At 45.1% G+C, this 12,500-nt stretch overlaps 1 protein-coding gene across 1 annotated transcript in view; it reads left to right on the forward strand.

Annotated features, from left to right (window-relative positions):
• The window catches only part of LOC145413649 (lachesin-like), a 170,592-nt gene that overhangs the window by 115,152 nt on the left and 42,940 nt on the right, over positions 1-12,500 (forward strand). Inside the window, exons 2-3 of the mRNA XM_080283310.1 lie at positions 4,814-4,992; positions 9,317-9,524. Of these exons, the coding sequence (XP_080139436.1) occupies positions 4,814-4,992; positions 9,317-9,524 (387 nt within the window). The remainder of the gene's footprint in view (positions 1-4,813; positions 4,993-9,316; positions 9,525-12,500) is intronic.

Raw genomic sequence — 12,500 nt, forward strand, 5'->3', positions numbered from 1 at the left:
ACGCCCCTTCACCCTCTGACTTCCCTTCCCATCCCTCTCATTCCCTTCTCTTCCCTCCCGTTCCTCTCCTTTCCCTTCTCTAACCCAGCCCAGCCCAGCCCAGCCCAGCCCAGCCCAGCCCAACCCAACCCAACCCAACCCAACCCAACTCAACCCAACCCAACTCAACTCAACTCAACCCAACCCAACCCAACCCAACCCAACCCAACCCAACCCAACTCAACCCAACCCAACCCAACCCAACCCAACCCAAAACTTAAACGACAGACAAAGACGAAAATTTTAGTTAGTGAAGATTAAGGTATATAATATTAAAGAGAAGTGAACGATATAATCCGGTAACATTTTTTGGACGGGTTGGAAATGGATTTGAAAATTTTTTGGTGTTTTTAAATAAGGTGAAAGGAGAAAGAAAAATAATAGAAAAACGTATTGTAATTGAAATATATATAATTTTAGTGGGAAAAGGTCGAGGGTGCTCTCTCTCTCTCTCTCTCTCTCTCTCTCTCTCTCTCTCTCTCTCTCTCCCCAAACCATGATATTCCAGGGCAGCTCTTCTCCCCCACCCCTCCCCTCGTCCCCTCCCCCAGACACCTTACTGAAATAGACAAAATCGAATTAACAAGGAGTGGGGAGTGAATTCTGATATCTCGAGGGAGGGAGGGCTCTTGTGAGATTGGCCCGAAGGAAGTGTGACCTGGAGGAAGAGGAGGGGGAGAGGGAAGGGGAAGGAGGGGGAGGGAGAGAAGATCATGGGAGGAGAGAGAAGTGGAGGACAATGCAGAATATTTGAGAGAGAGAGAGAGAGAGAAAGAGTTGCCTCCCATCCTACTATCTCCCTGTTCTTCTTCCCATTCCCTTTGGCTTCCACAAACACGTCCACTATTTTCCTATTAACCCCTTCACGGCAATTATGTTTGTCTATAAGGTAGTTGTAGTAGCAGTAGTAGTAGTAGTAGGAATAGTAGCAGTAGCAGTAGTAGCGGCGATGTAGTACGCAAGGATTGAGTATAACATGTGAACATCAATGGTCTCACGGCTCGGCATAGTAGTAATAGAAGTAGTATATTAATAGTAGTAGTAGTAGTAGGGGTAGAAGTAGTAGTATTAATAGTAGTAGTAGTAGGGGTAGAAGTAGTAGTATTAATAGTAGTAGTACTAGTAGTAGTAGGGGTAGGAGTAGCAGTAACAGCATCAGTGTAGTGCGCAAGGACTGGCAGCATAACAAAAGAGCACCAATCATCCCGCGGCTCAGCATTTTTCCCCGCCCTGCCGGAGATTGCCTTCTAAGTGAAACATAAACCTGACTCACCCCTCCCCACACACACAGACACTTTTACCTCTGCGTCTAAGGCCATCAGGGCGTCTACCATCCTAGGAAACAAAAAAAGGAAGTAAAAAAAAAGTAGCATCTCTTCCTTGAAAAAAAAGTAGCGCCTCTTCCTTGAATAAAACATAGCGCCTCTTCCTTGAAAAAAAAAAGTAGCGCCTCTTCCTTGAATAAAACGTAGCGCCTCTTCCTTGAACAAAAAAAGTAGCGCCTCTTCCTTGAATAAAACGTAGCGCCTCTTCCTTGAACAAAAAAAGTAGCGCCTCTTCCTTGGAAAAAAAGTAGCGCCTCTTCCTTGAAAAAGAAAAAAAAGGGGGTAGCGCCTCTTCCTTACCGATTTATCCTATTCGACTCCCATCCCAACGAGAATGAGATGGAGTAAAAAAAAAAAAATGAAAATAAAAACTAGTAAGGCCAATATCTGATATTACTGGAGGTGGAGAAGATACGTAACACCTCTTCCTTAGCGATTTATGCATCTATATATATGTTTCCCATTCCAACGAGAAAGGAACGAGAGTAGAAAATAAAAAAAAATTAAAAAGGTAGGCAGGCCAATTGATATTAATGTAGAATAGAGGTAGTTGGTTGGAGCAGGGAGTTAGTATCGTAATTCCTGTTCCTCAGCGAATTATTCTCTACAGGTTAGTGTTCAGTTAACATTTTAGTGATTACAGGAGGATGTTTTTCTAAGGGTCAGGTTCCCCTTAGAATACGACCACCATCAGACGTACAGATTTTTCCCTCCCTCACAGTTGTATTACTTCCTCTGCTCTCTCTCTCTCTCTCTCTCTCAAGCTTAGGCCAAGAGACGGATCGGCATTGGTGCGGAGAGTTTGTTTACATGGCGGGAGGTGGGTTTCGGCGGGAGGGCCATTTCGGGTGGTAGTTACGAGGTTATTCGGCACCTTTATGGCGGATTCGGCAGCTGTTTTTACTATTATGATTGGGACGAGAGAGAGAGAGAGAGAGAGAGAGAGAGAGAGAGAGAGAGGGGGGGGAGGGGCAGACTCGATTAAGTTTCAGTTATAGCTAGACGTGGAAGGTGAAGCAGAAGGGAAAGGTCAAGGAGAGAGAGAGAGAGAGAGAGAGAGAGAGAGAGAGAGAGAGAGAATAATTGTGTGCAAGGAAGCCATTTTTTTTCTGGGAGTAAATGTGTGGAAAACGGAAAAGCATTTATATTGAAAAATTTAAAATAAAAACCCTAAACAGGTAAACAATAAATATATAAGTAAAAAAATGAGCAGCCAGAAAGGGGAGACTGGCAGAGAAAGTAAAGATTGAGAGTAAGTGAATTATCAGAGGCTTCACTAAGGGAGGCGTGTAGGGCGGCTCTCAGTGGGATTGGACTAGCAGAGGAATACACTGGAAAGACGGCAGTAACCTGGTATTAAAGTTCCCCCTCAAAAAAAAAAAGAAAGAAAATTGCTAGGATGGAAGAAAACGGGTAGAGGAGTTTATATGGTTAGAGTACATGATTTCTCTCTCTCTCTCTCTCTCTCTCTCTCTCTCTCTCTCTCTCTCTCTTTCTCTCTCCTAATATACAGAGGGAGGGGGACAAATATGATGTGATTTTGGTCCTAGTTCTTGGGAGATGTGGAGGACTGTCAGTAGAGGAGAGCTTATATCGTTTTTTTTTTTATTGTTTTGAGTGAAGTGAAAATCAAATGGCATGTTTTCCTTATTATTCCCCCCTCCCCGCGCTAATCTGAAAGCGAACCTGGTAATTGGCAGGCTGAAATGGTCGTCTGCATATTACCATCCTTCTTGCTGGGGATAGGGAGAGAGTTGAGGGAGATTTGTATAACTGGGCACATCCTTCACCCAGTTATGACAGTACCACCCCGTGAAGGCGTCACTAGCCAGCATCATCGAAATGGCCTACAGTTCGGAACTAGAAGAGCCAGGCTTTTTTTTTTTTCGAGGAAGAAGGAACCAAAGGCTAAGCCCGCAAAACAATTCCTTCCAAGAAAAAAATAAGAGAGCCATATTCAAGATCCGTTCATTTCGAGATGCCTGGACACATTGCGTTTGAAAGACTGGAGATCATAGGAAGTAGGAAATGCAGACAGAACCCAGAGAAACACGACAAAATGTAGAATTCAGTACGAGAGTTGAGTCCGACCAGTATGAATGTGGGCTGACGTGTGCTGACAGATACCGAGCTGACCAACTTACATGGAACACTCAGTAATTCAGTAACTCCGTGACATGGGCGTTTCCAGTCCGGCCCCAGGGAGGGTCTGATAATTCCTCAAAGGTGGAGTGAGGGACCGAGGCTAAAGGAGAGTTGGGTGTATGAGTGTACGTTTTGCCACAGTGGAATTGAGCAGCGACAAAGAACAAGGGACTGTGTGTGTGGATTTGTGTGGATCGGTGTCTTTGTGAACTCCTTGCGTCCCTTCTAGGCTTACTTTGGTTTTTATCTCCTCACACAGGTATCATTTCTCTCTCTCTCTCTCTCTCTCTCTCTCTCTTTCTTTTGCCAGAGAAATAAAATTCTTCATAGATACCCCTCAGAATAATTAAATCACTCCCTGCGTTTTCTTTTCCTCTCTCTCCCTCTGACCATCTTTCCTTTTTATGTTCTATTTCTGAGAGAGAGAGAGAGAGAGAGGATGAATGTAAGATTTTTCTCTGCCTCACAGTTGTATTACTTCCTCTGCTCGCTCTCTCTCTCTCTCTCTCTCTCTCTCTCTCTCTCTCTCTCTCTCTCTCTCTCTCTCTCTCTCTCTCTCTCTCAACTTGCTCCCAGAGTTGACGGGGAAGTGAGTTATGGAGGGTTGTGGGATTGTAGGGATCTGTGTATGTATGTGTGTGTGTGTGTGAGAGAGAGAATAATGGAACGTGGAGAAGAATTAAGAACCAGAATAGGCAGGGAGAAGCAGAGCAAGGCAGGGCAATGGAGGATGAGGCAGGAAAGACCAAAACAAGGCAGGGCGAGGCAGGGTAAGGCAGGGCGAGGCAGGCAGGGATCAAGGGGGACGTAATCCACAGCTTCGGTCACTGTTTGATCTCTAATTTGTAGCGGATCCAGACAGGCCACCTCGAGGTCACACACACACACACACACACACACACACACACACACACACACACACACACACACACACACACACACACACACACACACACACACACACACACACACACACACACACACACACATTCTTACCTTCCAAATGACACTCCATCAGTTCAAACCTCTCTTTTTTTTTTCCCTCCATCCCCCCCCCCTCCTAACATTCCTTCTTTCCTATCATGTTTCTCTCCATCCCTCTTATCCATCTAACTGTCTCTCCAACCTCCAAACCTCTCTCTCCCTCTCTCCGTCTCTGCATCCCTCCTCCCTCCAGTTCTCTCCATCATCCTAACCTTTCTCTCCGTCTCTCCATCCCTCTTATCCTTCCAGTTCTTCCTCCATCCCTGTCATCCATCTGCCTCTCCATCCTCCTAACCTCACTCTCCTCGTTTCTCCTACAGATGGCTCTTCTCATGCGGCTGGAATCCAAAACTCGGTGTGGGATCGGATGCAGGCCTCCCTCTCCGTCCCTCCCGACGCCCGCCACCCCGTCTTTACCGAGGACGTGGCCAATCAGACTGTCGTGATTGGCAGGAACGGCACGCTCAGGTGTTCCGTGGAAAATCTGGGAACGTACAAGGTGAGTGACGTCCGTTTTAAATTCGTTCTGGGAGCCTCCGCGTGGTGGCACTTATATAACGGGTCGGTGGAGCTACTCGGCCGTCCAGACAGCCATCTGTCCCTATTCCCAGACTTGCGATGGTGGACTGGGGACAACTTAAGCCTGCAGTGCACTGGGTTTTAGGTGAACCTGTGGCCACGACAAAATCAACAGCCGTAAGGAAAAGTTAGCCTGCTTAGAGAGAGAGAGAGAGAGAGAGAGAGAGAGAGAGAGATTAGTAGGTAGGTAGGTTGAGTCAGTGGGGCAGACAGACAGAGACACAGACAGAGACCGAGGTAAACAGACAAACAGACAGACAGACAGGTAGACAGAGACGGAAATAAACAGACAGACAGACAGGCCAACAGAATTATCCCTATCCCTGACCCACGTTGAGACACCTTGAGCTGGATAATCTGTGTATGTGCCTTTGGGCTCTTGGCTGGGGCTACGTGTTGCACAATAGATGGACAGCTCTTGAAGGAGGCACTGCAATTACTAGGGATAAGCTGTGTGTGTTGAGAGAGAGAGAGAGAGAGAGAGAGAGAGAGAGAGAGAGAGAGAGAGAGATTAATAAGTGAGAAGAACTTAGTGGAAATATGGAGTGGAGAGACAAGTATGGAGTGTATGCAAAGGAGGAAGGGTCTATGTTAAAACTGAGACGAAGGTTTTAAGATGGATGTAGGAGGTCAGAGAATCGTAAGAAGAAAAGTTGTCTTAGGAATTTAATGGAAAAGGATGAAATCTTAGTTTGCTCTGTCTTAAGCCAACCTGAGCAACGGGGTGGGATGGGTGGGGGGGTGGAGAAAGGGGGAGAACTGGGCGGTGGGCTGTGAGAGGAGAGAGGGTAACAGATTAAACGGGATGAAGAGGAGTTATGTATGGAGTGTGTGTGTGTGTGTGTGTGTGTGTTTGTGTGTGTGTGTGTGTGTTGGGGAGGGAAGGTAGAGGGGAGTATGGAGAGAGGAGGGTCTGGTTGAATTGGAAGGAGAGGGATGTGATGGGGAGAAGGAGGGGGCCTGTGAGAGGTGTTGGTGAGAGACAAGGAGGGAGGAGAGGTGTCGAGGTAAGGAGGAGAACGAGAAGGTAGAGGAGGAGGAAGGAGGGGTGTGAAGGGAAGGAGGAGGAGGGGAAGACAGAGAAGGGTGGGAACTTTGAGAGCGTAAGTGTGGGTGGACCTGTGCTGTTTACATGTTTATATTTCAATCATCATCATCATCATCGTCATCATCATCATCATCATCATCATCATCATCATCATCATATATATATATTTATAATTTTATTCTCATGTTTATTATTTATTTATTTACATTGGTTTCTGAGTGAGAATTTGCGTACGTGTAATATTAAATTTATGAGTTAAGTGTATATGAGAGATTTTGTTATTTATCTTGCTATTTATTTTTTGTTTAAATGGTTACTGCGTAGTAGGATGGATAAGTGTGCGTATGAGAGAGAATTAATAAGGCTTTGTTTATATATCTATGGTTATTTTGTCTATGCTTCTTTACTGCTTTACCACGTCCTTTAGATGTGTGAGTAAGTGTGAGGATGAGTGAGATAATTAGATCTAGTGTATAATCTTTAATTTGGGGACCTCTTTATTGATTTATTAACTCCTTTATTTCCGCCTTAGTGTGAGTAAGTGTGAGTAGCGGTAGTGTGAAGGGAAAGTGTGACGTCACTCTCCTTAGGGAAATAAGTCTTGTGCCATTTTTACGATGAGGATAAACATATGAGTGGGGTGGGGCGTGGAGAGAGAGAGAAAGAGAGAGAGAGAGAGAGAGAAAGAAAGAGAGAGAGAAAGAAAGAGAAAGAGAAAGAAAGAGAGAGAGAGAGAGAGATTACAGACACGAGACAGACTAAAGAACAGGTGAGATGATAGATTGATGAAAGGGTGGGGAATTGAGAGAGAGAGAGAGAGAGAGAGAGAGAGAGAGAGAGAGAGAGAGAGGAATAAGAGGCAATTGTCACGCTCTTTGGGGGAGGGAAGGGGAGGGAGGAGGGGGAGAGGAAGGGAGGGAAAAGGGAGGAGAGAATGGGGAGAGAAGGGAGAGGGAAGAGGAAGGGGAGTAAGAGGGACGGAAGTAGAAGAGAGAATGAGGAGGAGAGGAGGAAAAGGGAGGAGGAGGAGAAGGGAGAGGGAGGAGGAGGAGGAGGAGGGAGAGGGAGGAGGAGGAGGAGGAGGAAGAGGAGAGGGAGAGTAAGGGAGGGAAAAATGGACGAAAGAATGAGGCAGAGAGAAGGGAGATAGAAGAAGGAGAAGAGGGAAGTGGAGGAGGAGGAAAAGGGATGGAGAAGGAAAGGAAAATGTGTGTGTGTGTGTGTGTGTGTGTGTGTGTGTGTGTGTGTGTGTGTGAGAGAGAGAGAGAGAGAGAGAGAGAGAGAGAGAAAAGTAAAAAGAGGGGTAACTACACTAATGGATTACAGTGACTCGTAAAGTGAGGGTGGTGTCTATGTCTGAGTCACCTCTCTCTCTCTCTCTCTCTCTCTCTCTCTCTCTCTCTCTCTCTCTCTCTCCAAGACTAGGCAGTGTTTACAGGAAGACGGCTGCTCGCATGTGGTCGATGGGTTTGCTCGTCCAGACCTACCGAAGTGGAGCAGCAACAAGAAAATTGATCATCGAACTGAAGGGCATAATACCAACCTCACAGCTCATCCTAACACCCCTCATGTCATCTGTTATTTAAGTATATAAATAATTGTAAAAGTCTGGGCATAAAAAGCACATATGTACACACTGTAAAATATTAACATGACGTTTAATGTTACTCTTTGTGCTTACTTCTTGGTGTCTGTTACTTTTTAATACTTTTCTTTCTTAATGGTGTCTTACTTTTTCCTGCCTGTGATGATGGGTGACCTTTGACCCCTTAACAGTGAGGAAGAGTTCGAAGAAATTAGGGAAGAAGGAAGAGGAGGGTGAGGAAAGGGGAAGACTGAGAATGGATAAGGAAAAATTTGAGGGAAAAGAAGGGTTCACGTTTCAAATGAACCTAGGGCTTCAAATAACGTGTGTTTGTGTGTGTGTGTGTGTGTGTGTGTGTGTGTGTGTGTGTGTGTGTGTGTGTGTGTGTGCAGCCCTACTTAAGCCTGCAGTCCACTGGGTTCACGTTTTGCTTGAACCTGTGTGTCATTGTGCTCTTCCTGTCACCTCTTGGATTGGGGGGAGGGGGGGCTAGGCAAGAGGAAGGGGAGGGGGAGGGAGAGGATTAAGAGGGCAGGGGGAGAGGATAGGGAAGGAGGAAGGAGGGGGAGGGGAAAGAGAGAGGAATGGGAAGGGAGAGAGGGGGGAGTGTATCGAATTTCAGTAAGCCTTTTTACGATCCCTGATTTTACTGTTATAGTGGGCGAAGTCTGTTCTGTAAATTGAAGGGAACAAAGATGCTGATCATATATTTACTGCTCTCCAACTGGCACGCCCATTTACCCCGGAATTTATATTTATTTTTAATGCTTGACAATTTTTTAGAGTGCCCGTCTCGCTTGCCTGTCTGTAGCGACCCTCAAGTATGATTCTGAAAATTGTTTGTCAGGGAAATGGCTTGTTGAATCTCTCTCTCTCTCTCTCTCTCTCTCTCTCTCTCTCTCTCTCTCTCTCTCTCTCTCTCTCTCTCTCTCCTGCTGTTTTCCTCAATTTTCCTTTTTTAATTAATTTTATCAGTGTCGTTTTTTCCCCACCTATTATTTATTATTTCTTAACATCAGCCTTCTCTACCCTTTCTTATCTCTTCATATCTTCCCGATCGATAGCACCGATAGATAGATAGACACACCTTTCTATTTCTGTCTCTACTATGTCCATCCTTTCGTTGTTGTCTCCCAGTCATATCTCCAACTTGTACACCCATTCTTACCTCTCACTGTCTCCCTCAATAGATAAACGTGGATGAAGGCAGGTAGACCCTATTTAGTATCTCTCATTATCATCTTTATCTCCATATTGTTCAAGTTGTCTACCATCTCTTGTTCCTCCTAATTTCCTCTTCTTATCTCTCCTTATCTCCCCCCAACAGAGAGCTTGGGTGAAGGCAGATACAGAGCCTCTCAGTATCTCGTCCACCATGATCTCTCGCTGCTGCTGTCTATCTATATTTATCTATCTGCCAGTCCTCTCTTGCCTCTCCTAATACTCTCTTATCTCTCCTTATCTCCAACAGATAGCGTGGATGAAGGCGGACACACAAACGCTCCACAACATCTCTTCTATATCCATTATCCTTATCAGTACAAGCTTCCTCTCATTTCTTTTTCCCCTGACTTTCCGAGGCTTATCTCTCCTTATCTCTCTCTCCAACAGATAGCGTGGATGAAGGCGGACACACAGACGCTCCTCAGCATCTCTTCTACCATGATCTCCCGCAACTATCGCATCAGGGTCTCTCACAGCGACAACAGCACCTGGCTTCTTCACCTGGATTTTGTCACCTTGAAAGATAGGGGTTATTACCTGTGCCAAATTAACACCATCCCACCTATCTCAAAGCAGGGGTATTTGGAGGTCGTTGGTGAGTAGGGATGTTTTTGCTTCACTCTGTTTTTTCTATAACCAGACGATTTTTTTTTTACCCTGTACTATCCTTGTCTAATTAATGGAGGAATGTTTATGAAGGGAGGGATGCTTGGGAAATGGTGGACTTGGGTTTTGAGTGTGTGGGTGACTGTGTGTGTGTGTGTGTGTGTGTGTGTGTGTGTGTGTGTGTGTGTGTGTGTGTGTGTGTGTGTGTGTGTGTGTGTCTCAACGCCTCACCTATTTAGCATTTATTAACCTCTGCCTTTACGTTCTCTCTCTCTCTCTCTCTCTCTCTCTCTCTCTCTCTCTCTCTCTCTCTCTCTCTCTCTCTCTCTCTCTCTCTCTCTCTCTCTCTCTCCACACACACACACACACACACACACACGGCATCAGCATTATCATAAACACAGGAAATAAACTCTGCAGTAAAAGCCTCCCCTGGGACGGCCTCACCCACCACCCAAATTGAACCCCTGCCCTGCCCTGCCCTGCCCTGCCCTACCCTGCCCTCCCCTGCCCTGCTTTGCCCTGCCCTGCCTTTCCATTTTTCATTCCCATCCATTCCCTTGCCATCCTTTCACCTCCTCTTCTCTCTCTCTCTCTCTCTCTCTCTCTCTCTCAACTCTAACTCCCCCTACCCAGGCTTTACAACCTACAGTACGAGCTCAGAGGTGCTAATGTAATGTTGATAAGCCTAAAAGGTATATTCCATTTCACACAAGCATTATCTCTCCTCCTATACTCCTGTCACCTTAACTTGGCCCAGATTGCCGTCTAGCTTATTTCTCTCCTTCCTTCTCCTCCCACTGCTCCTCCTGTTCCTTCTCCTCTTCCTGCTTCTCCTCCTCCTCACACACCAATTTTACCCCGACCCACACTACCACACCCAACACCCACATCCACACCTGCCCACACCCACATCTCAACTCCTACACCCACACCTATACCACTTACACCTCAACCTACACCCACACCCCCACCCCCACACCCACACCCACACCTGGTATAAATGACCCATTCCCCCCGACCCCCTTCGTGGTTGGAGGGAAAGATGGTGAGTCAGCAGGACTTTTTCGTGCACCAGCTGAGACAAATGACACCATCTTTATTGAACCACTGCTGCTACTACTACTACTACTACTACTACTACTACTACTACTACTATACTACTACTACTACTACTACTACTACTACTACTAATAATAATAATAATAATAATAATATACTACTACTGCTGCTACTACTACTACTTATCTTTACGACCATAGCTACCACCACCACTACCACAGCATCCATCACCATCACTACTCGTTCCTACGGCCACCACCGTCACCACTACAACTGCCACCACTACCACAATATTTACTACCACTCTTACCACCACAAGCACTGCAACTATCACTACCACCACTCAGCACGACCACCATCACTCACCACTACCACCACCACCTCAACTACCAGCACCACTTCCATCACCACAAACACTGCAACCATCACTACCACCACCACCACTATCACTCACTACTACCACCACACACTACCACAACTACCACCACCACCACAGATACTGCAACTACAACTACCTTGACCAAATCCAAAAGGAATTTACACGTTTCACAAATTATTTTTCATGAAACGTTTTAAAAGTTCAAAGATTTTTTTTCTTACACTGCATATGCTTTTTTTTTTTATAAACTGAAAACCAAAAAATGATAGTTTATTATGAGCGTATTCTTTTAACATTTTTGTCTTTCTAGTTCTTTCCTTCTTCTTCCTGTCTCGCATCTTTCTTCTTTCATTTTCTGTTTTTCTCCCTTCTTTCTTTTTTCCTATCTGTCTCCCTACTTTCTTTCTCCTGTTTTTCTCCCTTCTTCTTTCTTTCACCTATCTGTCTCCCTTCTTTCTTTCTCCTTTCTTCATTCTTCTTCATTTTCTTTCTTCTTCCTTTCTCCATCTTTCATTTTCTAGCGTTTTTCTTCCTCCTATCACCTGTCTTTTCTTCTTTCTTTCTTCTCCTTTCTTTCATCTCATCTTCCAAACACTTGTCAGATCATGCGTCATTCCTTAATTTCCTCACCAATTTACGTCAGACTTGGCACACTTGTTCCTTTGACAGAAAAAATGTATATATTGACCTTGTGATAGGGTCATACTGTAGGTCAAAAGTAAGTGAAACGTGGCAGCGGGAATCCGTAGAGTTTACCAGGCTTGCGAAGTTCTGTGTGTGTGTGTGTGTGTGTGTGTGTGTGTGTGTGTGTGTGTGTGTGTGTGTGTGTGTGTGTACCTTTTGATGGGGTGATACAGTAGGTCAAAAGTAAGTGAAATGTGGCAGCGGGAATCCGTAGAGTTTACCAATTTTGCGAGGTTTTGTGTGTGTGTGTGTGTGTGTGTGTGTGTGTGTGTGTGTGTGTGTGTGTGTGTGTGTGTCAATCTTTAAATGATATTCCTGCTACTTCCTCCACTCAGTTAATTCGGTGCCACCACGTGAAGGCGTCCCACTCCACCACCGATAGGCCTACGAAAAATTTATAAGAATTGGACTAAAGGAACTAACAGTATATAAAAGTCATTGATATTTTTTTAATATATATACTAATCTCAGTGAACTAGGATTATTTTTTACTTATTTTGGAAAACGGGGATTTTATTTTTATTATTATTTTTAAGTGCCCTGTAAGCGCTTGATTAGTATTCCGTTTTTCATGCTGTGTGTGTGTGTGTGTGTGTGTGTGTGTGTGTGTGTGTGTGTGTGTGTTTCCCATATTTGTGTTTCTCTTTGCCCCTGTGTGTGTGTGTGTGTGTGTGTGTGTGTGTGTGTGTGTGTGTGTGTGTGTTTCCCATATTTGTGTTTCTCTTTGCCCCTGTGTGTGTGTGTGTGTGTGTGTGTGTGGATAGATAGATAGATAGACACAGGTATGCAGGCAGGTAGAGAGATACATGGATAATGGATGGATGGATAGTTGGATAGATA

This window comes from Coenobita brevimanus, chromosome 12 (genome assembly GCF_032717465.1).
Source record: "Coenobita brevimanus isolate Jiangsu-jjx chromosome 12, ASM3271746v2, whole genome shotgun sequence".
Taxonomy (NCBI): domain Eukaryota; kingdom Metazoa; phylum Arthropoda; class Malacostraca; order Decapoda; family Coenobitidae; genus Coenobita; species Coenobita brevimanus.